A 14,751-nucleotide genomic window follows, 5' to 3' on the forward strand; every position below is an offset into this window, starting at 1 on the left:
TTGCCTGAAACGATTTAGGGAAATCACGGAAAACCTAAATCAGGATGGCTGGAGACGGGATTGAACCGTCGTCCTCCCGAATGCGAGTCCAGTGTGCTGAGATAATTAACTATAAAATTTGAATTTTTTCTAAACATGAAATTTAAAATGTAACAGCTCATTCATTTTTTTCATAAATTAAATACATTATAGAGTCTCACAGTAGGTGTAAAGACGCTTAGACGGCGGAAGAGGAGCAGGAAGCGAACCGTTACGGAAGCGCACGGCGTGACGTCGACAGGGAGAGAGAGGGAGAGAGAGAGAGAGAGAGAGAGCCCGTGCAACAGGTCTGGCCGGCTGTCGGTTCATTGGCCGCTGCTGCGGCGTCGCCCACCTGGCCGATCTCAGCAGAGACTAGCTGGCTGGCTGGCTGTTAGCTGCGCTCCGCCCGTTACATTCCTCCCTGAGCTGTTTCCTGCTTCTGATTTTTCAATCCACTGTGCTCCCTACCTCCAATGACCTCGCCCAACCCAAGCCACTGATGGAGAGCTCATAATGGACCGGAAAAAATCCCTTTTCTGCTGATGTCTCCCACTTCGAAAATACACCATTTAATATATTTTTTGTGTGGGATCTAAAATTTTAAAACCTCTCTCACACCGGCCTGATTTAGCTTCACTGATCAGGATAGTAAAAAACATGCGTATATTAAGGGAATTTTCATAGACAAAGCAGTCTTATCACATTCACACAGTTCAATACTGTTCTATCCTGATTAAATTGAGCTTAACTTAAATTCCATAAGGCAGTGAAGCAATTTCGAAGTCTCGGTGCGACGAAAATTGTCAGTCGATCTCCTGGAAACATTTGTAATAATTATTAACTTTCGGTGATCACATGGGGAAGACCGGAGAGCTGCTGGTAAGACCGTGTTAGCCTATTTATTTGAAGTAACTGGATATCTTGAGCGTACAAAACGGCAGGTTCGTCCAGTTTAAATCAGACGTTCCCCACTGATCCCGTGCAACACAGCGTAGTAAGCAGACACTGTCAATAATAATCACTTAAATAATACGCGAACACACTTACTTTAGTTTAGTTCATGTATTAAATTCCTTCTCATACAGAATCTCATCAAGATGGCGACTAGCTCAACAATACATACATATACATCCTCCTTCTTTCACGGCTAATCGGCAAGAAGTCCTCCATTCTTTTCATAAGAGAAAACATAGATAGCAGAGAAGCTATTCCATGGAGTAAATGGACGCTCCAAGGAATAATTGGGCTTGAAACTACTTTGCATTGATAATCGGTAAGATAAGAAGAGATATTTCGAGATATGTACTGAGTTATATAATTTATAAAATTTCTGAAAATATCGCGGAGAGACCGCTGCAAGAGACATTACAACCAGATAATAATTCTGAAAACAAGACGTTGTCAACCGACCTGAGTAAAAACACTAAGAGATTTTGGTCGTATGTAAAACCAGTAAGTCGGTCAAAATCATCTATTCATTCTCTCAGCGACCACACCGGCACCGAGACGCAGGATAACAAGAGAGAAGGCCGAAATACTGAATTCGGTCTTCAGAAGTTGTTTCACCGCGGAAGACCGTAACACTGTCCTTCCTTTCAATCGTCGTGCGAAAGCCGACATTGGCAGATATTGAGATCGTTTTGTTGGCAGAAGAGCCAACACCGTGATACTAGAGGAAGCCGAAATGCACGCGTTTTAGCTCACGCAGGCTGGCGTGAGGAGTGGAAGACTATACTGACGTGAGGTCTGGAACATGACAAGGAATTAGAATTCAGAAAGCGGAGGTAATTACTTTGATAATTAACTTTAATCCATTAATGATGACCGTCGCTCTTGACGGTACATGATTGACAATATTATCTGTTCAGAATACATTCTTGATGACGGTAATTATAGTAACTGGATATGGCGCCTTGCTAGGTCGTAGCAAATGACGTAGCTGAAGGCTACGCTAAACTTTCGTCTCTGCAAATGAGAGCGTCTGTAGACAGTGAACCATCGCTAGCACAGACGGCTGTACAACTGAGGCGAGTGCTGGCAGTGTCTCTAGACCTGCCGTGTGGCGGCGCTCGGTCTGCAATCACTGATGGTGGCGACACGCGGGTCCGACGTATACTAGCGGACCGCGGCCGATTTAAAGGCTACCACCTAGCAAGTGTGGTGTCTGGCGGTGACACCACAGAGATAACCGATCGCGGAATTGAAAAGCAGCTACAGTCGCTTAGTAGTGGAAAGGCGTCAGGACCAGATGAGATACCTACAAGAGTACTTAAAAATTATGCGAAAAAACTTGCACCCGTTCTAGCAGTAATTTATCGTAGATCGCTTGAGCAACTGAAGATACCTAACGACTGAAAAAAACCGCAGGTCATTCCCGTTTTTAGGAAGGGCCGTAAGACGGCCACATCCGCACAATTATAGACCTACACTGTTCACGTCAATCTGTTGTAGAAATGTGGATTATGTTTTATGCTCAAGAATTGTGACGGTTTGGAAAATGAACATCTCCCCTATAAAAGTTAACACGGATTCCGCAAACGGAGATCCTGCGCATTGGACAACGCCGCTCAGGTTGATGCCGTGTACCTTGATTTCAGTAGGCCATTTGACACCGTCCCGCACTGCCGTTTAATGAAAATAATATGAGCTTACCGAGTATCGGAGCAGACTTGAGACTGGATTCAAGACTTTCTTGCAGACAGAACTCAGCACGTCGCTCTTAACGGAACTAAATCGACAGATGTAGGAGGTGCGTTCAAGTTCTAAGGCCTCCGATTTTTTTTTCTAATTAACTACTCACCCGAAATCGATGAAACTGGCGTTACTTCTCGACGTAATCGCCCTGCAGACGTACACATTTTTCACAACGCTGACGCCATGATTCCATGCCAGCGGCGACGGCTTCTTTAGGAGTCTGTTTTGACCACTGGAAAATCGCTGAGGCAATAGCAGCACGGCTGGTGAATGTGCGGCCACAGAGAGTGTCTTTCATTGTTGGAAAAAAGCCAAAAGTCACTAGGGAGCCAGGTCAGGTGAGTAGGGAGCATGAGGAATCACTTCAAAGTTGTTATCACGAAGAAACTGTTGCGTAACGTGTGCGGGTGCGTTGTCTTGGTGAAACAGCACACGCGCAGCCCTTCCCGGACGTTTTTGTTGCAGTGCAGGAAGGAATTTGTTCTTCAAAACATTTTCGAAGGATGCACCTGTTACCGTAGTGCCCTTTGGAACGCAATGGGTAGGGATTACGCCCTCGCTGTCCCAGAACATGGACACCATCATTTTTTCAGCACTGGCGGTTACCCGAAATTTTTTTGGTGGCGGTGAATCTGTGTGCTTCCATTGAGCTGACTGGCGCTTTGTTTCTGGATTGAAAAATGGCATCCATGTCGCACCCATTGTCACAACCGACGAAAAGAAAGTCCCATTCGTGCTGTCGTTGCGCGTCAACATTGCTCGGCAACGTGCCACACGGACAGCCGTGTGGTCGTCCGTCAGCATTCGTGGCACCCACCTGGATGACACTTTTCGCATTTTCAGGTCGTCATGCAGGATTGTGTGCACAGAACCCATAGAAATGCCAACTCTGGAGGCGATCTGTTCAACAGTCATTCGGCAATCCCCCAAAACAATTCTCTCCACTTTCTCGATCGTGTCGTCAGACCGGCTTGTGCGAGCCCGAGGTTGTTTCGGTCTGTTGTCAGACGATGTTCTTGCCTCCATTAAAGTGTCGCACCCACGAACGCACTTTCGACACATCCATAACTCCATCACCACATGTCTCCTTCAACTGTCGATGAATTTCAATTGGTTTCACACCACGCAAATTCAGAAAACGAATGACTGCACGCTGTTCAAGTAAGGAAAACGTCGCCATTTTAAGTATTTAAAACAGTTCTCATTCTCGCCGCTGGCGGTAAAATTCCATCTGCCGTACGGTGCTGCCATCTCTGGGACGTATTGACAATGAACGCGGCCTCATTTTAAAACAATGCGCATGTTTCTATCACTTTCCAGTCCGGAGAAAAAAAATCGGAGGCCTTTGAACTTGAATGCATCTTGTAAAGGTAATATCCAGAGTACCACAGGGAAGTGTGATAGAACCGTTGCTGTTTACAATATAAATACAGTGATTACAAAACGTATTCGTCTAGTTGTAATTCAAAAAAAAAAAAAAACTAAGTATATGTCACATGAAAGGAAGGGAACATAAAATATGAACATCCAGTCGTATGCAACGAACCTTGGTTAGTCATTTTTATTGATGGACAAGGAAATAAATACACCCATAGCGATAACAAATTTGACAAAATGGAGAATTTATTCAACGACTACTTCAAAAAGTATTCGTCCACTCATTGTGTTGTGGACTGACAAGACAGCCAGTCCACAGTGACGGGTAACCGAAAGGCACGCGTACACACACGCCAGCTGGCGTGAAGTCTGGAACAGGATACGTAATGAATGCTACAAAGAAAAGTACGTAGCTGCGGTTATACTTAACTTTAATCCATCATTGTGGTACATCGCTCTTGACGATACAATTGAGAGTCTTTAATTACAAGCACTGTAAGGCTAATAGCGCCTTGCTAGGTCGTAGCCATGGACTTAGCTGAAGGCTATTCTAACTGTCTCTCGGCAAATGAGAGAAAGGCTTCGTCAGTGTAGTCGCTAGCAAAGTCGTCGTACAACTGGGGCGAGTGCTAGTACGTCTCTCTAGACCTGCCGTGTGGTGGCGCTCTGTCTACAATTACTGACAGTGGCGACACGCGGGTCCGACATGTACTAATGGACCGCGGCCGATTTAAAGCTACCACCTAGCAAGTGTGGTGTCTGGCGGTGACACCACACATTGAATTTACAATCTGAAAATATGATTTCAGTTACAAAAATTAATGTTTAGTAGGGTTTCCCTTTGCAGCTATTACTGCTTTTAGTCGTCTGGGCATCGACTTGACCAATTTTGCCGTCACAGAGGCTGGAATTTTGTTCCACTGGTCTCGAAGCGCTTCTTTTAGGTCTCTCTTGTTAGAAATGTGTCTTCTCCTGATGTTGTCTTCCAGTACTTTCCAAAGGTGTTCAATAGGATTAACATCTGGGCTCTGAGGAGGGGTGTTAAGTTGTTTTGGGGTATTGTACAGGAGTCACAGCCTTGTATTTATAGCCGTATGCTTTCGGTCGTTATCTTGTTGAAAAATCTAATTTCCTTGCAGACCTAATTTTTCGGCGCTAAGATTCAGATTGTCCTTTAAAATGTTGATATACATGTGATGATCCAAATGGTTCAAATGGCTCTGAGCACTATGGGACTTAACATCTGAGGTCATCAGTCCCCTGCACTTGGAACTACTTAAACCTAACACACCCAAGAGCATCACACACATCCATGCCCGAGGCAGGGTTCGAACCTGCGACCGTAGCAGCAGCGCCTAGAACCGCTCGGCCACGGTGCCCGGCTGTGATGATCCATTGTACCTTCTGTGAAATGTAATTTTCCACCACCTGCAGCACTCATACAGCCCCACACCATCAGGGAGCCACCACTGTGTTTAACTAGTGGCACAAGATTGCCTGGCAACATCTCCGCATTCTTCTTACGCCACGCCAATCGCCTGCCATCCGACCCGAATACGTTATATTTGCTCTCATTACTCTATTCCAGAAGTCTTCCTTTTTGAATCTATGTTCCATCGAAAAATGAAGACGTTTCTTTAGATTCTGTTTACTAACCCAAAATTTCTTGAGCGCTACCCGACCGTAATACCCATATGTTTTGAAGGTATTTCTGATTGTGTTGGCACATACCTTCTTTACCCAAGACTTTGTAACTCCCCAAGCATACAGGAGCGTTGATTTTAGGTTTTTTTTTCTTTCTTTATTGTGATTTTAAAACCCGTAGAACAGGTAGGCTGGCAGCAGCACAATACGGCGCTCTTCAGCCGAAGACAGTACAATGATATAAACAGAGAAGACAGATGGGTTGGAACAAAACGGCGGGAAAAAACAGTAGACACACGAACATAAAAAACATGAAGCCGTTCACACTCGATGAGAATCCACACTACAAACTGTTGACACGAAGCACAAACACTGAAGATGACGATGGCACTGGTGAACGATGGAGTGTGACAGTGAACACTGAACACTAAACACAACACACACGAGACACTGATGGCGGTGATCTCCGGCGCGCGAATGTCCACTTAGCGTGTGCGAGTCAGGGGACCTGCCAAGAGGGGAACAAGGGCGAGGTGGGGGAGAGGGGAGAACAAGGATGCCAATGACTGAGGAGATGGGGGGAGAAGGAGAGGGACAGGGGAGGGGAAGCCCGGGGGAGGAGTGGGGAGAAATGGAGGAGGGAGGGAAGAGGGAGGGAAGGGAGGGAGGGTGCCCAGAGGAGCAAACACAGGAGGAGGATGGGAGGATCAAAGTTGGTAGGAGGGGTAGATGGAGGGGAGGAGGGCATCATCAGGGAGAGGGAGCCGGCGGAAGCCACCTCGGGAGAGGGTAAGGAGGGTGGAGAGATGGAGACCGGGTGGGATGTGGGAATACAGGCGCGGCAGCGGGCAGGGGTGGGAGAAGATGGGCGAGGCAAGCGGGTGAGGGGGATCGAGTTTGCGGGAGGTGTACAGGAGCCGTATCCTTTCAAGGAAAAGGAGGAGGTGGGGGAAGGGGATGAGATCGTACAGGATACGCATGGGGGAGGGGAGATGGATGCGATAGGCGAGGCGGAGAGCATGGCGTTCAAGGATTTGGAGGGATTTATAAAAGGTAGGGGGGGAGGCGGAGATCCAAGCTGGATGGGCGTAACAAAGGATAGGGCGGATGAGGGATTTAGGTTTGTTCTTCATTTCCCTCATGATAAATCTCACGTCTGCATCAGTCAAAGCGTGAGGTCGTCCGGCACGTGATTGGTTCCTTAATGATTTTGTTACACAAAATAGATCTATTATGGACTGAACCGTAGATCTATGTCTACCGACTAGTTCAGCAATCTCGCAAGAAGATTTGCACTCATTATGTAAGTGCAGAATAAGTTTCCTTTCGATCAGCGTCGTCTCACTACCCTTACGACCTACGGCGCTAATTGCACTGTATCGGCGCCGTTCAGAACCACAACAGGCGACAGAGTGGGGCCGAGCACGGTTGACTCCAGTGAGTGCCGTGGGCCAGCGTTATACAGGGTGATTCAAAAAGAATACCACAACTTTAAAAATGTGTATTTAATGAAAGAAACATAATATAACCTTCTGTTATACATCATTACAAAGAATATTTAAAAAGGTTTTTTTTCACTCAAAAACAAGTTCAGAGATGTTCAATATGGCCCCCTCCAGACACTCGAGCAATATCAACCCGATACTCCAACTCGTTCCACACTCTCTGTACCATATCAGGCGTAACAGTTTGGATAGCTGCTGTTATTTCTCGTTTCAAATCATCAATGGTGGCTGGGAGAGGTTGGCGAAACACCATATCCTTAACATACCCCCATAAGAAAAAATCGCAGGGGGTAAGATCAGGGCTTCTTGGAGGCCAGTGATGAAGTGCTCTGTCATGGGCTGCCTGGCGGCCGATCCATCGCCTCGGGTAGTTGACGTTCAGGTTTCATAACTAACCTTTTTCGTAGGACTCTCCATACAGTTGATTGTGGAATTTGCAGCTCTCTGCTAGCTCTGCGAGTCGATTTTCCTGGGCTGCGAACAAATGCTTGCTGGATGCGTGCTACATTTTCATCACTCGTTCTCGGCCGTCCAGAACTTTTCCCTTTGCACAAACACCCATTTTCTGTACACTGTTTATACCAACGTTTAATACACCACCTATCAGGAAGTTTAACACCATACTTCGTTCGAAATGCACGCTGAACAACTGTCGTCGATTCACTTCTGCCGTACTCAATAACACAAAAAGCTTTCTGTTGAGCGGTCGCCATCTTAGCATCAACTGACGCTGACGCCTAGTCAACAACGCCTCAAGCGAACAAATGTACAACTAAATGAAACTTTATAGCTCCCTTAATTCGCCGACAGATAGTCCTTACCTCTGCCTTTTGTCGTCGCAGAGTTTTAAATTCCTAAAGTTGTGGTATTCTTTTTGAATCACCCTGTAGTTTTATCACTGCACACAGAATTTAGGCATGTTCAGATGGTGGAGGAATAGTTTATGAACAAGCTCTTGTATTACATTTTCTACTTTGTTAACCTTGCTGTCGATTTGGATGTATTTCTTCCCTTGCTTTTCAGCAAAAATGACTTACCGAGGTACTTCTTACATGACTTTAGATTTTGTATACATTTCTTTTAATGTTACACAGACTTTGTTTTCTAAAAGAATTGCAGCTAGACGAATACTTTTTGGACTCACTGTAAATGATCTAGTAGAAAGCGTCGGATGCTCTTTAAGGCTATTCGCGGATGATGCAGTTGTCTATACCAAAGCAGCAACGCCAGAAGATATTAAAACGGGTGAAGCTTCATATTACTGCAATATTATTAAGTCAAAGTGGCATCGTTAAAAGATTTAAAAAATTAGCTCGACAACGTCGATAAAATTTAATAATACAGGGTGAGTCAAAAAGGACTTTACAACTTTGGAATCATGTAGACATTTACTGAGGAAAGTCACCGAATCGGTAGATGTGTCATTTTGTAGTAAACAACCTCAAGTTTCACATAAAAGTGTGAAGCGTCATTTCGGTTCGACGTGACTAACACTTGTGATGTGGCAAACATCTTTCTTTCCAACTCCTAGCGGGAGATCGGGCGTAACATGCGCAGCGGCAGAGTGTACTAAATTGTTTGGTGGGTGAGGAACAGACACACGAACAACTGTTGCAGAGTTCGTTTCATGAAACCAAAACACACAAGACAGCACGCCCCGCACCAGAGAAAGTAGCCATTTTAACTGAGCACTGCGCTGGCGCTCCCGGCGGCGGAATGGGGTACTGGCCCACTGACAGGGGAACCTCCGCATCGCACCCCCCTCAGATTTAGTTATAAGTTGGCACAGTGGATAGGCCTTGAAACACTTAACACAGATCAATCGAGAAAACAGGAAGAAGTTGTGTGTAACTATGAAAAAATAAGCAAAATATACAAACTGAGTAGTCCATGTGCAAGATAGGTAACATCAAGGACGATGTCAGCCCAGCAGTGTCGTGGTCCTGTGGTTAGCGTGAGCAGCTGCGGAGCGACAGGTGCTTGGTTTAAGACTTCCCTCGAGTGAAAAATTTAATTTTTCATTTTCAGTTTATGTCACAAACTCTTATAGGCAACATTAAGGATAGTATGAGCTCAGGAGCGTCGTGGTCCTGTGGTTAGCGTGAGCAGCTGCGGAACGAGAGGTCCTTGGTTCAAGTCTTCGCTCGAGTGAAAAGTTAAAATTTTTATTTTCAGACAATTATTTTGCGAAGCTGCACAGATACACAGACCAGTATTTGTTTACGTGATCGTGTGTCAATTATCAAAGTTCAGGCACTGACACATAATCAACTTCGCTCTCCAAAATTCCAGGACATGTTCAGCTTTGCTTGGACATATGCATGATTTGACGGTCTACACACGGAAAAATTTGAAAACGTTAAAAACATATGTTTTGACAGAGCACAGGGAAAACTGTGCGACTGTGAAACTGTTGCATTTATTTGTTGCAGTTGATGTGACAAACTCTTATGTTTTCATCACTTTTTTGGGAGTGATTATCACATCCACAAGGAAACCTAAACAGGGCAAGGTAGAAGAATCTTTTTACCCATTCACCAAGTGTACAAGTTAGGTGGGTCGACAACATATTCCTGTCATGTGACGCACATGCCGTCACCAGTGTCGTATAGAATATATCACACGTGTTTTCCTGTGGAGGAATCGGTTGACTATGGCCTTGTGATCAACTGTTTTCGGTTCCCATTGGAGAGGCACGTCCTTTCGTCTACTAATCGCACGGTTTTGCGGTGCGGTCGCAAAACACAGACACTAAACTTATTACAGTGAACAGAGACGTCAGTAAACGAACGGACAGATCATAACTTTGCAAAAAAAAAAAAGAAAATAAATTTTTCACTGGAGGGAAGACTTGAACCAAGGACCTTTTGTTCCGCAGCTGCTCTCGCTAACCACGGGACCACGTCACTGCTCAGCTTAGGCTATCCTTGATGTTGCCTATCTTGCTGATGGACTACTCCGTTTGTATATTTTGCTTATTTTTCCATAGTTCGACACAACGTCTTCCTGTTTTCTCGATTGATCTGTGTTCAGTTTTTCAAGCCCTATCCACTGTGCCAACTTATAACTAAATCTGAGGGTGGTGCGATGGGGAGGTTCCCTTGTGAGTGAATCAAAGCTGAAGTTGTTTGCTACAAAATGACACATCTACCGAATCTGTAAAGTTATCTCGGTAGATTTCTACGTCATTCCAAAGTTGCCAAGTCGTTTTTGACGCACCCAGTACAGTGCAAACCAGGCCAAAGTGCCGGGAGAATCATGGGTGTGAACAGCACTCCAGTTCACATCATCAGTGTTTGTCTTTAGGTGGGACTTACGGCAGGACTGGAACTCGTCGTCCCCCTTCTCGCAGTCCTTCTGGTAGTTGCAGACCCACAGCGAGGGGATGCACTTCCCCTCTGGACAGCGGAACATGCCCGGACCGCACTGCGTCGCTCCATCTGCAACACAACAAGACAGGACAAGGTTGAGCACTGCTCCTTGACAGCTGTGACACTGTCTGCATCATGGAGGTAAGAATAGAGGGAGACGCCGTGACGTCACAGCTGTGAAGCTATGTGCAGCCGAGGGTAGCCATCTCAATCCGACCAAAACATTGCTGCTGTAAGCTTGTGTGCATAGGCTTGTCGCCCGCTTTTGGAAGGATTTTGCGCTATTATGGTGACTTGTGTGGTGTTCGGATGTACGAATCGTTCTGATTGTGATGCGAGATCGAAGGGAATAACATTTCGTGTGTAAGTTGTCTCGTTAAGTGTGATTTTACAACTTCATCGCGAATGACCGAGTGCTACATCGGTACTTGTACTATAGCGTGTTTTTCTCCTGTATGATTTTAGATTTCCTAAAAATGAAAGTCGGAAAACTCTGTGGGAGAATGCCGTGAGGAGGAAGAATTGGCGTGCGTCTAAATGGAGCACTATATGTTCTCAGCATTTCCGAGAAGAGGACATACCGAACTTCCCTTTCAACAGTAAGGCTCCGCGAACATGCTGTACCATCAGTTTTCCCTACACACCCAAAACATTTGCAAAAGGTATGTTAATTCAAAGAATTAAATTCTTAGTTTTCAAGTTCACGTTTCAGTATAATACGTACGTATCGTCGATAATCCAAGTGTTGAGTAACTCACTTTGTCTTCATCATGTACCAAATTAAAAGCTAACATTACATTAACTGGCGTAAAGCATAGGCCTAAACAGGACACTGTGTAGATTTGGCATTCTATGTACCGTATTTCAGTAAATATTGGTGGTAATGAACAGTGTTTCCCAGTAGTGTAACGTAACTGAAATGTCCCAGTACGTATTACAAACAAGACGTATTTATGGGGCTTTGGAGGGAGGGTGTAGCTAACTTAGTTTTCAGTTTCTATTATTTAGTTTGTGATACACGTTTATTACTGAATTAACAAAATTGTATCGTTTGCATTGAAGGCTAGCTATTCGTAATAGTACATTAAAAACTATTTTTAATCAGAAGAAATGCGGAATTTCGCCTTTACGAGATTTTATTTTAAACAAAAACTTTGAAACAACCAGTCTGATGACGTTACATGCGTATATGGTGCAATTAGCGAGTTTAATACACGCAGCGCTATAGCACACTGGCAATGTTTTGGTCAGAGTGTCATGACAGCGAGCCACGCCCCCACGGCTTCAAAACGTTGTACGGCTGGGATACGCAGCGCCATCTCCCCTTACTCTTACCTCCATGGTCTGCATCCTCAAGAACGCCCTCAGCGATTCCCACACTGACTTCTTCAAGACAACAAAAAAAGGGAACTACCAATATTGCTTGTTGTTGTTGTTCTTGTTGTGGTCTTCAGTCCTGAGACTGGTTTGATGCATCTCTCCACGGTTGTAGGAGTAATCCATCGAACTACAGACCTATATCGTTGACGTCGGTTTGCAGTAGGGTTTTGGAGCATATACTGTATTCAATCATTATGAATCACCTCGAAGGGAACGATCTATTGATACGTAATCAGCATGGTTTCAGAAAACATCGTTCTTGTGCAACGCAGCTAGCTCTTTATTCGCACGAAGTAATGGCCGCTATCGACAGGGGATCTCAAGTTGATTCCGTATTTCTAAATTTCCGGAAAGCTTTTGATACCGTTCCTCACAAGCGACTTCTAATCAAGCTGCGGGCCTATGGGGTATCGTCTCAGTTGTGCGACTGGATCCGTGATTTCCTGTCAGGAAGGTCGCACGCAGTTCGTAGTAATAGACGGCAAATCATCGAGTAAAACTGAAGTGATATCAGGTGTTCCCCAGGGAAGCGTCCTCGGACCTCTGCTGTTCCTGATCTATATAAATGACCTGGGTGACAATCTGAGCAGTTCTCTTAGGTTGTTCGCAGATGATGCTGTAATTTACCATCTAGTAAGGTCATCCGAAGACCAGTATCAGTTGCAAAGCGATTTAGAAAAGATTGCTGTATGGTGTGGCAGGTGGCAGATGACGCTAAATAACGAAAAGTGTGAGGTGATCCACACGAGTTCCAAAAGAAATCCGTTAGAATTCGATGACTCGATAAATAGTACAATTCTCAAGGCTGTCAATTCAACTAAGTACCTGGGCGTTAAAATCACGAACAACTTCAGTTGGAAAGACCACATAGATAATATTGTGGGGAAGGCGACCCAAAGGTTGCGTTTCATTGGCAGGACACTTAGAAGATGCAACAAGTCCACTAAAGAGACAGCTTACACTACACTCGTTCGTCCCATGTTAGAATATTGCTGCGCGGTGTGGGAATTGCAGAGTAATGATGTAGATGTAGATGTAGATGTAGATGATACTCTATCCCGTGCAAGCTTCTTCATCTCCCAGTACCTACTGCAACCTACACCCTTCTGAATCTGCTTAGTGTATCTCTTGGTCTCCTATGATTTTTACCCTCCACGCTACCCTCCAATACTAAATTGATCATCCCTCGATGCCTCAGAACATGTCCTACGAACCCATCCCTTCTTCTAGTCAAGTTGTGCCACAAATTCCTCTTCTCCCCAATTCTATTCAATACCTCCTCATTAGTTATGTGATCTACCCATCTAATCTTCAGCATTCTTCTGTACGAATATTGCTTATCAATTAAATTTCAACACAAACTTTTGCTTTCAGCGAGTCTACAGATAATACCTATTTTAACTTCTCCACCAGGACCTAGCACAGGACAGTTTTGTCGAATTCCTAGATTGTCCTTTACGTCAAATACTGATATGATGTAGTTCATTCTTTCCCGTTAGAAGCTGAGGTACACGATGTGTCATACGACACATGCACTGCATTCGCCTACCCTAGAGTGGAGACTAATCAAATTATTACAGCTACAGGCAAAAATTTAGGAAGAGGATTACAGTTCAGGAAGAAAAAAGATAAAAACATTGCGGTTTCCCGATGGTACTGCAATTCTGTCAGCGACGGCAAAGGACTTGTAAGAACAGCTGAGCAGAATTGATAGTGTCATGAAAAGCAGTTATAAGATGAACGTCAACAAAAATAACACATCGGTAACAAAATATAGCCGAATTATATCAGACGATGCTCGGAGATCTGTATTAGGGAATGAGAGACAGCAAAACGAGAGGTTGAGTTTTGCTATTTGGGAAGCAAAATAACTGGCGACCGGCGAAGTAGGGCGGATATAAAGTGTAGACTAACAATGACAAGAAAAGTGTTTCTGAAAAAGAGGATCTTGTTAATGACGAAAATAAATTTAAGCGTTAGGGTGTCTTTACTGGACATGTTTGTATGGAGTAAAACGTGGACGACAAGTAGTTCAGGCAAGAAGAGAATACGAGCTTTTGAAATAAGGTGTGGCCGAGCGGTTCTAGGCGCTACAGTCGGGAACCGCGCGACCGCTACGGTCGCAGGTTCGAATCCTGCCTCGAGCATGGGTGTGTGTGATGTCCTTAGGTTAGTTAGGTTTAAGTAGTTCTAACTTCTAGAGGACTGATGACCTCAGAAGTTAAGTCCCATTGTGCTCAGAGCCGTTTTTGAAATATGATGTTACGGAAGAATGTTGAAAATCAGATGAGTAGATCGAGTAACTAATGAGGAGGTACTAAATCGAACTGGGTAAAGAGGAAATTTGTGGCACAGCTTCGATCGGCTGACAGGACACATCCTGGGGCATCAAGAAATCGTCAGTCCGGAAGTGGTGGGTAAAAACTCTAGAGGGAGACCAGGGCTACAACACAGCAAGCAGGATCAAATGGACGTAAGTTGCATTAGCTATGCAGAGATGAAAAGGCTGGCACAGGGGAGACTACACTGGAGAGTTGCATTAAACCAAGTTTCGGATTGAAGACAACAAACGACAAAGAGAAACAATATTTGAGGTGACATGGTGTCCTATGTTTATTTTTTACTTATACATAGATAAGAGCGTAAAACCAGTAATAAATACAGAAATTAACTGGAGCACTAGAACATCTCGTAAATGCTGAATGACCAAAATGAAGTTACAATGTAGTCTATAAGAAAGTTTGTACGCGTTGTCGAAT

General features: G+C 44.6%; 1 protein-coding gene across 1 annotated transcript in view; it reads right to left on the minus strand.

Annotated features, from left to right (window-relative positions):
- Positions 1–10,678, minus strand: part of LOC126176760 (low-density lipoprotein receptor-related protein 2) — a 235,558-nt gene extending 224,880 nt beyond the window's left edge. The window contains exon 1 of the mRNA XM_049923928.1: positions 10,559–10,678. Coding sequence (XP_049779885.1) covers positions 10,559–10,655 — 97 coding nt within the window. The 5' untranslated portion in view covers positions 10,656–10,678. The remainder of the gene's footprint in view (positions 1–10,558) is intronic.
- Positions 10,679–14,751: the final 4,073 nt, after the last annotated feature.

Source organism: Schistocerca cancellata, chromosome 3 (assembly GCF_023864275.1).
Source record: "Schistocerca cancellata isolate TAMUIC-IGC-003103 chromosome 3, iqSchCanc2.1, whole genome shotgun sequence".
NCBI classification, from domain to species: Eukaryota; Metazoa; Arthropoda; class Insecta; order Orthoptera; family Acrididae; genus Schistocerca; species Schistocerca cancellata.